General features: G+C 43.4%; 1 protein-coding gene across 1 annotated transcript in view; it reads left to right on the top strand.

Moving 5' to 3' along the window:
• The window catches only part of LOC306740525 (rapamycin-insensitive companion of mTOR-like), a 20750-nt gene that overhangs the window by 6405 nt on the left and 1845 nt on the right, over window positions 1-12500 (top strand). Inside the window, exons 7-37 of the mRNA XM_079222695.1 lie at window positions 1-54; window positions 180-349; window positions 732-799; window positions 1172-1239; window positions 1365-1447; window positions 1971-2058; window positions 2314-2404; window positions 2505-2571; window positions 2755-2835; window positions 3069-3169; window positions 3379-3544; window positions 4134-4235; window positions 4322-4368; window positions 4457-4592; window positions 4731-4930; window positions 5036-5162; window positions 5383-5547; window positions 5766-5842; window positions 5946-6024; window positions 6156-6265; window positions 6360-6447; window positions 6585-6677; window positions 6783-6889; window positions 7381-7610; window positions 7790-8891; window positions 9141-9221; window positions 11061-11368; window positions 11484-11690; window positions 11775-11927; window positions 12145-12268; window positions 12381-12500. The exon at window positions 1-54 is cut by the window's left edge and continues 73 nt beyond it; the exon at window positions 12381-12500 is cut by the window's right edge and continues 19 nt beyond it. Of these exons, the coding sequence (XP_079078821.1) occupies window positions 1-54; window positions 180-349; window positions 732-799; window positions 1172-1239; window positions 1365-1447; window positions 1971-2058; window positions 2314-2404; window positions 2505-2571; window positions 2755-2835; window positions 3069-3169; window positions 3379-3544; window positions 4134-4235; window positions 4322-4368; window positions 4457-4592; window positions 4731-4930; window positions 5036-5162; window positions 5383-5547; window positions 5766-5842; window positions 5946-6024; window positions 6156-6265; window positions 6360-6447; window positions 6585-6677; window positions 6783-6889; window positions 7381-7610; window positions 7790-8891; window positions 9141-9221; window positions 11061-11368; window positions 11484-11690; window positions 11775-11927; window positions 12145-12268; window positions 12381-12500 (4693 nt within the window). The remainder of the gene's footprint in view (window positions 55-179; window positions 350-731; window positions 800-1171; window positions 1240-1364; window positions 1448-1970; window positions 2059-2313; window positions 2405-2504; window positions 2572-2754; window positions 2836-3068; window positions 3170-3378; window positions 3545-4133; window positions 4236-4321; window positions 4369-4456; window positions 4593-4730; window positions 4931-5035; window positions 5163-5382; window positions 5548-5765; window positions 5843-5945; window positions 6025-6155; window positions 6266-6359; window positions 6448-6584; window positions 6678-6782; window positions 6890-7380; window positions 7611-7789; window positions 8892-9140; window positions 9222-11060; window positions 11369-11483; window positions 11691-11774; window positions 11928-12144; window positions 12269-12380) is intronic.

Here is a 12500-nt window from a genome sequence, read left to right as displayed (position 1 = left end):
TACAGGAGAGAGACCGCATGGTCCGCGCGGCCATCGCCATCGTATGTGAGCTAGGTGAGTTTCTGTCCCTTCGAGATGTAAACGTCATGACGTCAGTGGACACAAATGCCTTGAAAAAAAACTTGTTTGTGATGAAGATGTGAAAAGCCACAAATATGTATTTGTTGCTGACTGTGTAGCTCTGAAGAACCCAGAGGTGGTGGCCAAACGTGGAGGCCTCAGCACCATCCTGAAGAGTGTGATTGACTGTCAGCTGAGTCGCATCAACGAAGCTCTGATCACCACCATCCTCCATCTACTCAACCACCCACGTACCCGGCAGTATGTGCGTGTTGACGTCGAACTGGAGGTACATACATACACACACACACACACACACACACACACACATACAAAGATATATGAATTCAGGGGAAGCTGCTCTTTATAAATTAAACAGTGTGCTGGGAATCATTCCAGTCAGGATTAGCGGCCGTCCGTTGCCCATCTCTTTCCCATGGAGCTGACTAATCAGCTTCTCTAAAGCCTCGTTGTCTGTAAACAGACACCTGGGACAGAAGCATTTCATCACCACGTTCATATTATCCACACAAATGTTATATGAAATCTGAAGCAGGTTCATAATTACTGCAAGATGTTTCGTGGGAATATTTAATTCCCAATGTTCAAGAACTAATGAAGTCTGTTGTATTTGGCACTCATTCCTTTCTTGTCTGTGTTCGGTCCTCCAGCAAATCCTCGCGCCTTTCACAGATTTTCACTACCGTCACAACGCAGACACGGCTGAAGCGCAGCTCAAGTGAGTGAGTGAGTGAGTGAGTGAGTGAGTTTCACGAGAAACAAAAAGATAGTCTTCTAACATTTCCCTCTTTTTACTGTGGTCCGATATTGGTAACACAATGTGTTAAGAAAGTTGAGGGTTTGTATTGAGTATTTTTTGTGACATGACCCTTGTTATCAGGGCTGCTTGACTTCAGCATGACTTGCCCAAGGATTTAAAACAGGCTAAATCACAATAATCTCTTAAATCACTCTGGAAGATGAGCTTTTATATAAAAATACCTTTTTGTGATTCTCCCTGACTTCTGTCAGCGTTCTGCTTATGTGATGTGGTTTGATCCATTGCTTTGTGGTGACCTGTTTTTTAATGTGTGTGTTTTCATGTTCACAGGGAGGACAGAGAGGCCCGTTTCTTGTCGAGTAGAATGGCCATAGTGGCAGCCTTTCGCTCATGGTCCGGTAAGGACTTGGCTGTAGTAATACATGTAGTAATTTGTAAATAGATTGATTATTTAGTTTTATAACACTTTTACTTTACTCCTGAATTTAACGTAATATCTATTTTTGTCTTCTTTCTTTCTCAGGAATTATCAACCTATGCAAGGTTGGAAATTCTGGAATCCAATCTTTAATTGGCTTACTTTGCATACCAAATATGGAAGTTAGGGTGAGTATTTAAACAGTTATACATCATAAATAAAATGCGCTCCCCTCGAACGGCCAGCTCCGACCACGGTCCGACAGACACCTGGCAGACCTGTTTTTGCAGCTAGTCAGTTTGACATTTTTTGAGATAAGATTTCTTCAAGGAGGCAGTTAGTGACAATGTGGGGGCCCATAGTAACCTTAGTGCTGATAGCTTGACAGAATAGCAGTGAATTGATCAATCACTTGCCTGTAGAGATTTTGTCTACATTTTGCTTTTGAGTTGAGTCTGATTGGAGTATCAGAAGACAGAATGAGATACAGTATTCTCGAAGGCAGCCGAGGCACAGATAGATAAAATGTAATATTATCACTCTGTTTCTTGTGGCTTCAGGGAAAGATTACGACTATCCTCTAGTAATTTGAGTATTGCCTTACACAGCTCCAACATTGAAGTATTAGAAGTGCTCTTTTAAGAGCTCCCAAATGTAGTTTGTGCTGCATCAAATGTGTGTCTGATTGCTCTCATGTAATTTGCCCTGCAGAAAGGCTTGTTGGAGGTGTTGTATGAAATATTCAGGCTCCCTGTACCCATTGTAACTCAAGACTTCACGGAAGCTCTTCTAAGTGTTGGTGAGAGAAACATTTTTTGTATCTTCATAATTCATTTTTATACTTCCTCCCAGCGTCTTGGTTCCCAGTAATTTGGGTGTTTTTGCATACAATACTTTATATGTAATTGCAGTTTGACTTTGTGGCCTTGTATGAGCATGACAGAAAGCATAATGCAAAGTGTTATAATAAAATGCTTGGCTAATATTTCAACCCTAAATAAGTCCAGGTTTTAGACACACAGAGTAAGCTTATCTTTGCTCTGGTCTTCCTCAGACCCCGCCAGGTTCCAGGACAGCTGGAGACTCTCTGATGGGTTTCTTGCTGCTGAGGCCAAAGTCATCTTACCCCATCGAGCCCGTTCTAGGTGGGAGATAATATGAGGAAATAGCACATAAAATGAGAAAACAGCTACTTCAGTTTTGATATGAGCCATTACATTATTATTGTTTTGTTTGCTTCATTAGGCCTGATCTGATGGACAACTACCTGGCATTTGTTCTTTCTGCCTTCATCACCAGTGGGCTGTTAGAGGTGAGCTGATACAGAGTGTTTTAGTTAGACCGTTTCACCTTAGGGCTGATATATATATTTTGATTGAATGTTTTTTTAGGGGTATCGCACATCATGGCCTCTCAGATTGTATTGTGTTACAGTTTCACTTCATGTTGCTATTAAACTATATCCTTCTCTCCATCATCACCTTTGCCACCATAGGGTCTCGTTGAAGTTGTGACCAGTAGCGATGATCAGCTCGCAGTGAGAGCCACTATCCTCTTGGGAGAACTTCTACACATGGTGATATTATTATGCAAAATGCAACTCTGACACTTTTATGTTGAAAAGCTGACAAAGTATTGCAATCTAGAGAATACACCAATGTTTGTTCTTGTCTGTCACTGCAAAATCTACATTGCATCAGTCTGGAAGATTTGTGTGTGTTGAAAAACTCCCTGCTACGACTGAGTTATTGTGACTCTAATACGAAATGCACCCCCTCTTTTTCCTCCACTTGCCGTTCTTTTGTTTAGGCAAACACCATCCTTCCCCATTCTCACAGTCACCACCTGCACTGTCTTCCCACCCTCATCAACATGGCAGCCTCCTTTGATATCAAACAGCAGAAACGACTGTAAGTACACAATACATGTCTGTTTCCCCTTTCAGCCCTCTTCAAAGTATTTACGAGAACAACGGTGTATATTTGTCTCTGAACTCTCTCTCTCTCTCTCTCTCTCATATACATGTGGCTCTTGTAACAGTGAACACAGTACAGAAGTGAACTATGAACATAATGTATGTGTAAAATCCAAACATTCCCCATGTATGTTATCGTTACAGTCGGGCAAGTGCAGCAGTCAACAATCTTAAGTGTTTCCATGAGAAGAAGAAGAAAGGTTTGAAACCACACAGTCTTTACCTGGACCACATCATCCGCAAGTCTGTGTCTTCACATAGCCGCAGAGAGTCACACTCACGTGTCCACAGGGACATCTATGCCATTAAGGTAAATATGAACATGCTTTACAGATTCCTCCCTCTGTCTCAGCAACATAAACAAGTTGTTTTAAAAGAACACATTTAAGAAACATGCTTATTTTCTATCTTACTCACAGTTGATATCAAATTCGTCTTCAGTACGAAGGTCTGGTTGTGTTTAGTTTAGCACAAAAAGAGAAGTGAGAAACGGACCGTGTCCATCACAGCTTCTTTTTAAAAGACCTTGCTTCTCTTAAAAAGTCTTCTTATTTACAAGTTATCTTTTGTTAGCTAGCAAGCTAGCCGCCAGTTCAGCCAAGAGTGACCTGTGTGTTTTAGAATTTAGAAAATGTGCAAAGCCAGCAGTGCTTAGCCAGCAAATGGCTTCAATGTGTAAACTAACTTTTTCCTAAAACCACAATTGACAAAGCTAAGCTAGCTGTTCCACTTTGTTTTCAATGTTTGTGCTAAGCATGCAGTTTGGCACAATGTAAAGCAGATGTTTTAAATATATGAATACAAATTGTGCAAAGCTATCGGAGCTCCATTATTATTTGTGCTTCTTATGTTACACAGTAAAAACATATAAAATCAATGTTTTTTGTGTTTTTGTTCAGGACACAGAGGAAGCACTGATGATGAACCTTAGAGACAGTCACATTCTCAACCACAAGCAGAACCTGGAGTGGAACTGGTTGCTTATTGCCACCATCCTTAAGGTCAGGATGATGACACACAGCACCGCAGACTCTGTTGTATATTTGTATTCCTCTTCAATGTTTAGATGTTGTGTTTTCTCTCCTAGTGGCCACATGTAAACCTCAGGAACAACAAAGATGAACATATGCACAAGTAAGACCCAGTGCAACATTTGAAATAGTTTGACATATTTTACTAACATCTTGTTTTACATACCTCTTTATTTGTTTGTGTGATGCAGGTTTGTGCGAAGGCTGCTGTACTTTTATAAGCCCAGTAGTAAATTGTACGCAGGGCTGGCGTTGGATCACACAAAGGCCAGACAACTCACTGTGGTTGGCTGTCAATTTATCGAGTTCCTCATGGAATCGGATGAGGTTAGAGAAGTGTGCGAGTACACAGAAAAACACACAGAAAAACACACAGAAAAACACACATACCGGTTTTACCTTTTTGTATTTTTCTAACTTGGCTCTCTTGTCGACTTTCTGTCCACTTCCTCCCACTGTCACTAGGATGGCCAGGGTTACCTGGAGGACCTGGTGAAGGACATGGTGTCATGGCTCTCCTCGTCCTCAGGGCTGAAGCCTGAGCGCTGCCTGCAGAGTAACGGTCTGCTCACCACACTCAGTCAACACTACTTCCTCTTCCTGGGGACTCTCTCTGCACACCAGCAGGGAGTCAAACTGCTGGAGAAATGTGGCCTGTTTCAGTGGTAAGTGTATAGACAGAATTTTAGACTTTCAGAAATGGTTGTTCGATAAATTGACACATTTTATTGAGGTTCTGACGACAACGCTTTGTTTTTCGGTTTTTGCAGCCTGCTGAATCTGTGCTCTGTGAAGAACCAGGATGCTGTGCTGAAACTTGCTGTATCCACACTGGACTACAGCAGAGACGGTCTGGCCAGAGTGATCCTCTCCAAGATCCTCACTGCTGCTACTGATGTAAGAAAGCCATAACAACAAGAGGGCATCACATACAACAGCAACACATGAATACTTATAAAGCAGTACATGTTCACAAGTTTGAATGTTTTGAAAACATTAGACATCACATTGTAGAGTTATTGGAAACAGAATTATGCACTTGTCATCATTGCACTGTTGCACCAACGAGAACAGCATCCTAATGTCCCTTTCTGTCTCCCACAATGGCTCTGAGCAGGCGTGCAGGTTGTACGCCACCAAACACCTCCGTGTGCTGCTGCGTGCGAGCGTGGAGTTCTTCAGCAGCTGGGGAATGGAGCTGCTGGTCACCCAGCTTCACGACCACAGCAAGGCTGTGTCCATGGAGGCCCTGGACATACTGGACGAGGCCTGCGAGGACAAGGTGACATTGTCGAGTACTGTCAGTACAGAAGAACTGAAGAGCGGTTTATCAGATCATTAATCCCTCTTTGGAGCAGTAAAAAGAAAATCACCAACTTTTACATAAATAGTGTTAAAGAACAAAAAAAATATTATTGTGTTGAAATAAAATTAGTTTGAGTTGATGGTGTATGTCCACACTTCCTGTTGTCTAACTTGGTATGTTGTGCTGCTTCACAGGCCAACCTCCACGCTCTAATCCAGCTGAAACCAGCTCTGTCCCACCTGGGAGACAAGGGCCTCCTGCTGCTCCTCAGGTGGGTGTTTACAGCAGGACTGAGAGTAAATAATACGTTTCAGTCTTGTATGTAGAACAAAAGCCTTCTTAAATACACTGCACATCTTGTTTCTGCTGTTCAGGTTCCTCTCCATTCCTAAGGGTTTCTCCTACCTCAATGAGAGAGGTTACGTCAGCAAACAGCTGGACAAATGGCAGAAGGTATTATCAGGACATGCATACAGCAAAAACAAAAAATAGCATTTGCATTCCATGTTTGATTTGATTTGGCTACGATATTATATTAAGACTACAGTTTAATAGAGGCTTTTGTTTTACTTTTTAAATCACAGGAATACAACCTTAAGTACGTGGACCTGATAGAGGAGCAGCTCAACGAAGCACTAACAACCTACCGCAAACCTGTCGATGGAGACAACTACGTCCGACGCAGCAACCAAAGGTGAGAAGCTGGAGTTTGTTATCACCTGACGACGGGTCACAGGATACGCTGTAAAGTATGAGTGTGTGCCTAATTTCTCTGGTTGTGTCTCCAGGTTACAAAGACCAAATGTCTATCTCCCTGTGCACTTGTATGGTCAGCTGGTCCACGATAAGACGGGCTGTCATCTATTGGAGGCTCAGGTAACGGCTTTAGTTTATTTTGTGGCTGCTCCACAGCACACTGCTCTTTCTACAATCATTGTCTGGGGAGCAGTGGGTTGTGCAGATTTAGCGGTCTTTCTTCCTAATGTCTTTTTTTTTCCCCCGTTTGTCTACAGAGTGTGGTTCCTGACCTCAGCTATACGATTCGCTCCCCGATGCTGGACACCTGGGAGGGCATTAAACAGCTAAAGGCTGCTCTCTGGGCACTGGTCAGTATCACTTGCTATCAAGTTATGTGACCTCAGTTACTCTGTCGTCATAACAATAACCGTTGCAAAGAGATGTCTCTGGTTGATTTGTTGTTTGTCCTGCAGGGCAATATTGGCTCCTCAAATTGGGGACTGAATCTCCTGCAGGAGGAGAATGTCATTCCTGACATCCTCACATTGGCTCAGCACTGTGACGTACTGTCAGTACGAGGGTAGGCTCATCATTTACAGTTTTTACCTACAAAACACACAATTTTCACATTATACAGGGTTTTCTGATTGTGAAAGCTCTGAATATAAATATAAACTGTGTGGAGTAAAGTTCCAAAAATAAATAGAAATGAGCTGCTTATGATGCTGCAGCTCGGCAAGCCGCCAAAGGCATTGAGACATTTTATTATTTTATATTCTGCTGTTTTAGCACCAACAGTAGTGTGGGAAATACTCTGGTCTCTCAGTCTTAAGGACATGATGTTGGTGCCACATATATTGTGAAAAGAGGATTTTGACTTTAGCTGTACTTCAGAAATTTTGCAAGATGTCTATCTTTTCTTCATCTACATTGGATTAGTCATGTAAAACATCTTAGTCGTTAAACATCTATAGCACAAAACTAATTAAGCAATGGCACATATTTCTGAAAATATGTAATGGTTCAATGGAATATTTAGTGTGTATGCTAACTGTCACCTCTCATCCATAGGACATGTGTTTATGTGCTGGGTGTCATCTCCAAGACCAGGCAGGGTTGTGAGGTGCTGAAGCAGTATGGTTGGGATTCAGTCAGACACAGTCGCAGGACGCTGTGGCCTGTCACTCCAGAAGAGGTTGATGCACAGCTGACCTCTGAACTCTCCTCAGTACCAAGCACGCTCAGTCTGAACTCTGAATCCACCAGCTCACGCCACAACAGCGAGAGCGAGTCTCAACCAAGTACGTTGGACTTACTTTTTCTGTGCTTTATTGCAACTATTTGTCATGGCACCAGTTGTATTTAAGATGTTCCCCTATTATACTGATCAGCTTTCTTTGATGTACCCTGGTTGTTATGACAGATGTTGTATGCGTCGTATGCTCCTATTGTGTTCTTAATTCACTCCTTGTGCTCTCAGACATGTATATCCTGGATGATTACAAGTGTGATTTTCTGGACCAGTCAGACGAGCCCTCTATCCATCTACACTCCAAACCAGTCAAGGACCGCAGCCCCTTCACAATCCTGGCCTCCACGCGCTTTGTTCGCACTCGCTTCCTCAACTCCCTGTCCCTCCCCAGCAAGAAGCTGCGCTCCACCAGTGACCCCAAGACCCCATCAGGCTCTCGTACACCTACTGAACTCAAGACGGGAAGTATGAGGCGGAACAGGACAGTGACGGAGCCCTCTGTCTACAGCCCAAACCAGGGGGACGTCTTCACTCCTGTGTTTAATGGGAGAGGAATGCCGAAGAGTCCCACAGTCAGCCTGGAGACATCCTTTGTTGGGACCAGGGGCGGCTCTGAGGAGCAGCTTGTGGATGGCAGGCTGGCCAGGGGAGGAGGCTCAGGACTTGGACTAAGTGGTCTAGGAGGGCATGGGGCCGTGGAGCACCCCAGCGGGGAGAGGGAGCAGAGCAGCCGAGAGCGTCTAGCAGGAGACGGTGGCTCCTCGTCTAGTGGAGGCAATGTGGGAGGGGGCGGAGGAGGCGGAGGTACTCAGTTTAAAAGCCGCAGCCAGAGCTTTAACACGGACACCACAACCAGCGGCATCAGCTCCATGAGCTCCAGTCCCTCCAGGGAGACGGTTGGAAACCCCGAGCATCCAGAACCCGAACCAGACTCCTCTGACTGTGTGAGCCTCAACACAGTGGTGTCAGCCAAGACTGTCAAAACGCTCTCTTCTCTCACCCCTCAGGCTCAGATTAACCACATGTCCACGTCAAAGTCCTCAACTGTCTCTTTGGTACCGCCTGGCTCCTCGCACACTCTTCCCCGCCGAGCTCAGTCTCTCAAGTCTCCTTCAGTGACCACCATCAAGAGCCTGTCTGACTGTAGCTTCATGTACACCAGCCCACGGGACGCGCTGGGCTACGCTACGCTGAAGAGGCTGCAGCAGCAGAGGATACACCCTTCTTTGTCTCACAGCGAAGCTTTGGCTTCACCGGCCAAAGACGTGCTGTTCACCGACGCCATCACTATGAAGACCGGCAGCCTGGATTCCAGATTAACGCCTCGCAGGTAAATCGTCCATCGCTATAATATGACAGAAAGCATCTGGTTTTATTTTTTTACTTTGTCGACATGAATGTATATTTTTTTTCTAATATGTTTATTCTTACGTGAATTAAGTCGTTGTAGAGAAAACGTCTAACGCTGACTCCATTTCTGCTCCAGTAGCTTAAGCAGCTATTTGCCTTGGATAGTGTTTGACTTCTGTTGACCTTGGCAATAGTGTGAGTGTTTTTGTGCACCCTCTGTGTCTGTCAGGATATCAGATAGGAGGGGTACCTGTCCAGAGCCTAGTGTCTTAAGTCCATACCGCAGGCTATCCAGAACACTTGTACCGCGGTAGGTGGACCTAGCGAGCGTCCTCCTCTGTAGAGATGTAGCTTCTAGCACAGATCCAGACAAATATGTCCTTGCTCTAGCTCTATGCCTGCAGTTGTTTTTCCATTGCTTTGAGTCCTGTAGTGTGAATAGATTGGTCAGTTGCTGGTTGTTCCCTCCTTTTAGAACTGCAACCCTTCCTATCAGGTAGAGAGATAGGTGACATAATAATAATTGTGTTTGTTGTGATTTTAAACAACACAACAACGTTTTTCATTGTCACTCATCGATGTCAAGACAAAGGTGGGTATATACATGTAGACAGATGGGGCTAAAGGCAGGTCCAAAAAGTCCACAAAAGTGTCAAAGTGGAAGGACATAAGCTCTTAACTCTCACTGGATATTAAACTTTCTTCACATGCACTGTGAAGCATTTTACCCATTATAGTTATTTGATAATAACTTTGAATTTCAGGTGATTGATTAACAGTCTTGCACAGAATTTAAATCTCATTCTATAGAAATTATGAGAGGAACAATATATCAATTAAGGTAGAGTCAGCAATTCTGGAGAGCGATTATTGATATTGGAACTCCACAACCAAATAAGTAAAAAAAGTATTTAACCTCCCTCTTGCTCCCACTGCCTTTCTCTTTATATATCCATGGCCTTTCTGCTGTCATGTGCACAAGCACAAAAGACCTTTTGTTTCTGATTAGCTGGAATAGTTTTGTGTCGCTTGGTCAAAGCAACTTTGTTTGTTTCCATGGCTGTATATGAACACCAAATATTTTTAACATAATTTGGCAAAAAGTATTGGATTACAATCCCTGACTGCATCTTTAATCAGTTCATTAATTTCTTCATTATTCTATAGCAGGTAAATTAGCCATCGCTGAAGATGTGAATTAAGTTGTTTTCGAGCAAAAGTCTAACGCTGACTCCATTTCCAGCTATTTGTCTTGGATAGTGTTTGACTTCTGTCAACCTTGGCAATGACAGGTGTGAGTGTTTTTTGTGCACCCTCTGTGTCTGTCAGGATATCAGATAGGAGGGGTACCTGTCCAGATCCCAGCAGCTTAAGTCCGTACCGCCGACTGTCCAGAACACTTGTACCGCGGTGGGTGGACCTACCCAGCATCCTCCTCTGTAGAGATGTAGCTTCTAGCACAGATCCAGACAAATATGTCCTTGCTCTAGCTCTATGCCTGCAGTTGTTTTTCCATTGCTTTGAGTCCTGTAGTGTGAATAGATTGGTCAGTTGCTGGTTGTTCCCTCCTTTAAGAACTGTGACCCGTCCCAAATGTATTCAGTTATGTGAAATGGAGAAAAGCAGCAAATCCTTTAGAAACTTGAACCAGCAAATGTTGAGAATTGTTGCTTTAAATAAATAATAAAAAAAATATTAATAAAAACTTTCTTCGAATTAAATGGAAAAAAAATGACATAAATGGATTAGAAATATGCATACAATTGTTAAGTCATACTGACCAGCTCTAACCACTTTTCTTTCTAACATCAGAATTTCTTTCATATTTTCTAATGAACGTCTGCCTCCATTTAGACTCTTATTAGGTATTGTTCATGTGTGGAGCTTTAGATTTCTGATCCTTGGGTGCTTTAGTGTATTTAAAGCTTTGCCAATAGGTACCTGGCATTGCATTAAGACTGATATCACACTCTGGATACACATGTGTCTCTGCTGTGGGTTTACCTGAAGCTGCTGGCCTGGCTGTGGTTCAGGCTTTAGAGCTTGTCGTGATCCCAACTTCCTTCTAACTTTCTGTTCACTAAGTCTGTGTCTCTGCTTTTATCCAACATTTTTTCACTTATTCCTCATGATCCCTTTTCTGTCCCAGTCTCTCCCCCCGGTTCCTCTCACGTACCTCTCCTCTTGCCCTCCCCAGGTTTCTGAAGGCTCTTAGCTTTGCCTCTCTGGATAAAGAGGAACTACTAAGTCCAATCAACCAAAGCACTCTGCACCGTTGCTCTTCAGTGCGTTCAATGGTTTCTAGTGCCACCTACGGGTGTAACGATGACTATGTTGGACTAGCACTGCCCATGGACATCAACGATATGTTCCACATCAGAGAATCGGCTTACTTTCAGCAGAGGATCAGCCCGCCGTCTGAAGAGCGAAAGCGCTTCCTCTTTGGCGATGGAGATGGTGAATTTAACTTTATGCCTGATTTAGAATTGTAATGAAAAATGGAAATGTTCTAAGAAAAATATGTTGAAACAGATGGTTGTGTTTGTGCTCACCATGATTTTCCCCTCTGTAGGTGATCGCCCTGCTCTACCATCACTGAAGCAGCAGTTTAGTATTACTGAGCTGATTGTGTGCCGAGGTGATAGCCAGAACAACATGGTGGGTTCAGAGGAGACGGGGCTTCAGGAACACACTGAAGAAAACTGCCTCTACTGTGTAGGAGCCAGCGTACTGGGATACCCCACACAGCCACAGATCAACAGCACACACCCTCGGACAGGTGACACACACACTCTCACACTCACATTGTCATACTTTAAACTCGGTGCAGAATATAACACATTATGTTTTGTTTTTTTCTCAGACTTTGTTGACTTCCCTTCATGGGGAGGGCAGAGCGGCCATCGTCTGGAGGTGATGCCTCAGTCCAAGTTCTCTGGGGTGTCGGGCTGCAGCGATGCTGCTGTGTCACAAGGCTCAATCTGTAGCACGCCCATCCCTGGAGATGTTGTCCTAGGTACGACCACGAGAAGCTATGTTTTACACAACAACACAAAATATGTTGCTTTCGTAAAATGACTATTTTAGTTCCTTTATTGTGTCAGTGAAGCTGTTGTAATATGTGTTTGGATTCTAACTGTCTGCAAAATATCAATATATAATTAGTTCCATAACAAAATAAACTATACATGCTTTATATTGTATTTATTGTGGTGAATATTGAATATTTGTAGGCAGCAAAGCAATATCAGAAGACGGCCCCGCCTCCCGAGTCTTGCTGAGGAAGGAGGTGCTCCGCCTCATCATCAACCTCAGCTCCTCTGTAGGAACCAAAGGCCACGAAACAGGACTTCTGACGTAAAGCTCCCTCTTCTTATTGTTCTACGTCAATTTTTTGAGATTCATCTTCCATTGCAGAACTATAGAAGTTGTTTTTTTTAAGGCCTCTTAAATATATTTTTCCCTGCAGGATAAAGGAGAAGTTTCCCAGTGCGTTTGACGACATCTGCTTGTACTCTGAAGTTTCCCACCTCTTAGCCCACTGTATGTTTCGCCTGACGTCCAGACGTTTCATACAGGAACTCTTCCA

This window comes from Taurulus bubalis (genome assembly GCF_910589615.1).
Source record: "Taurulus bubalis genome assembly, chromosome: 8".
In the NCBI taxonomy this organism is placed as follows: Eukaryota; Metazoa; Chordata; class Actinopteri; order Perciformes; family Cottidae; genus Taurulus; species Taurulus bubalis.
This window is presented reverse-complemented; position numbering and strand designations above follow the sequence as displayed.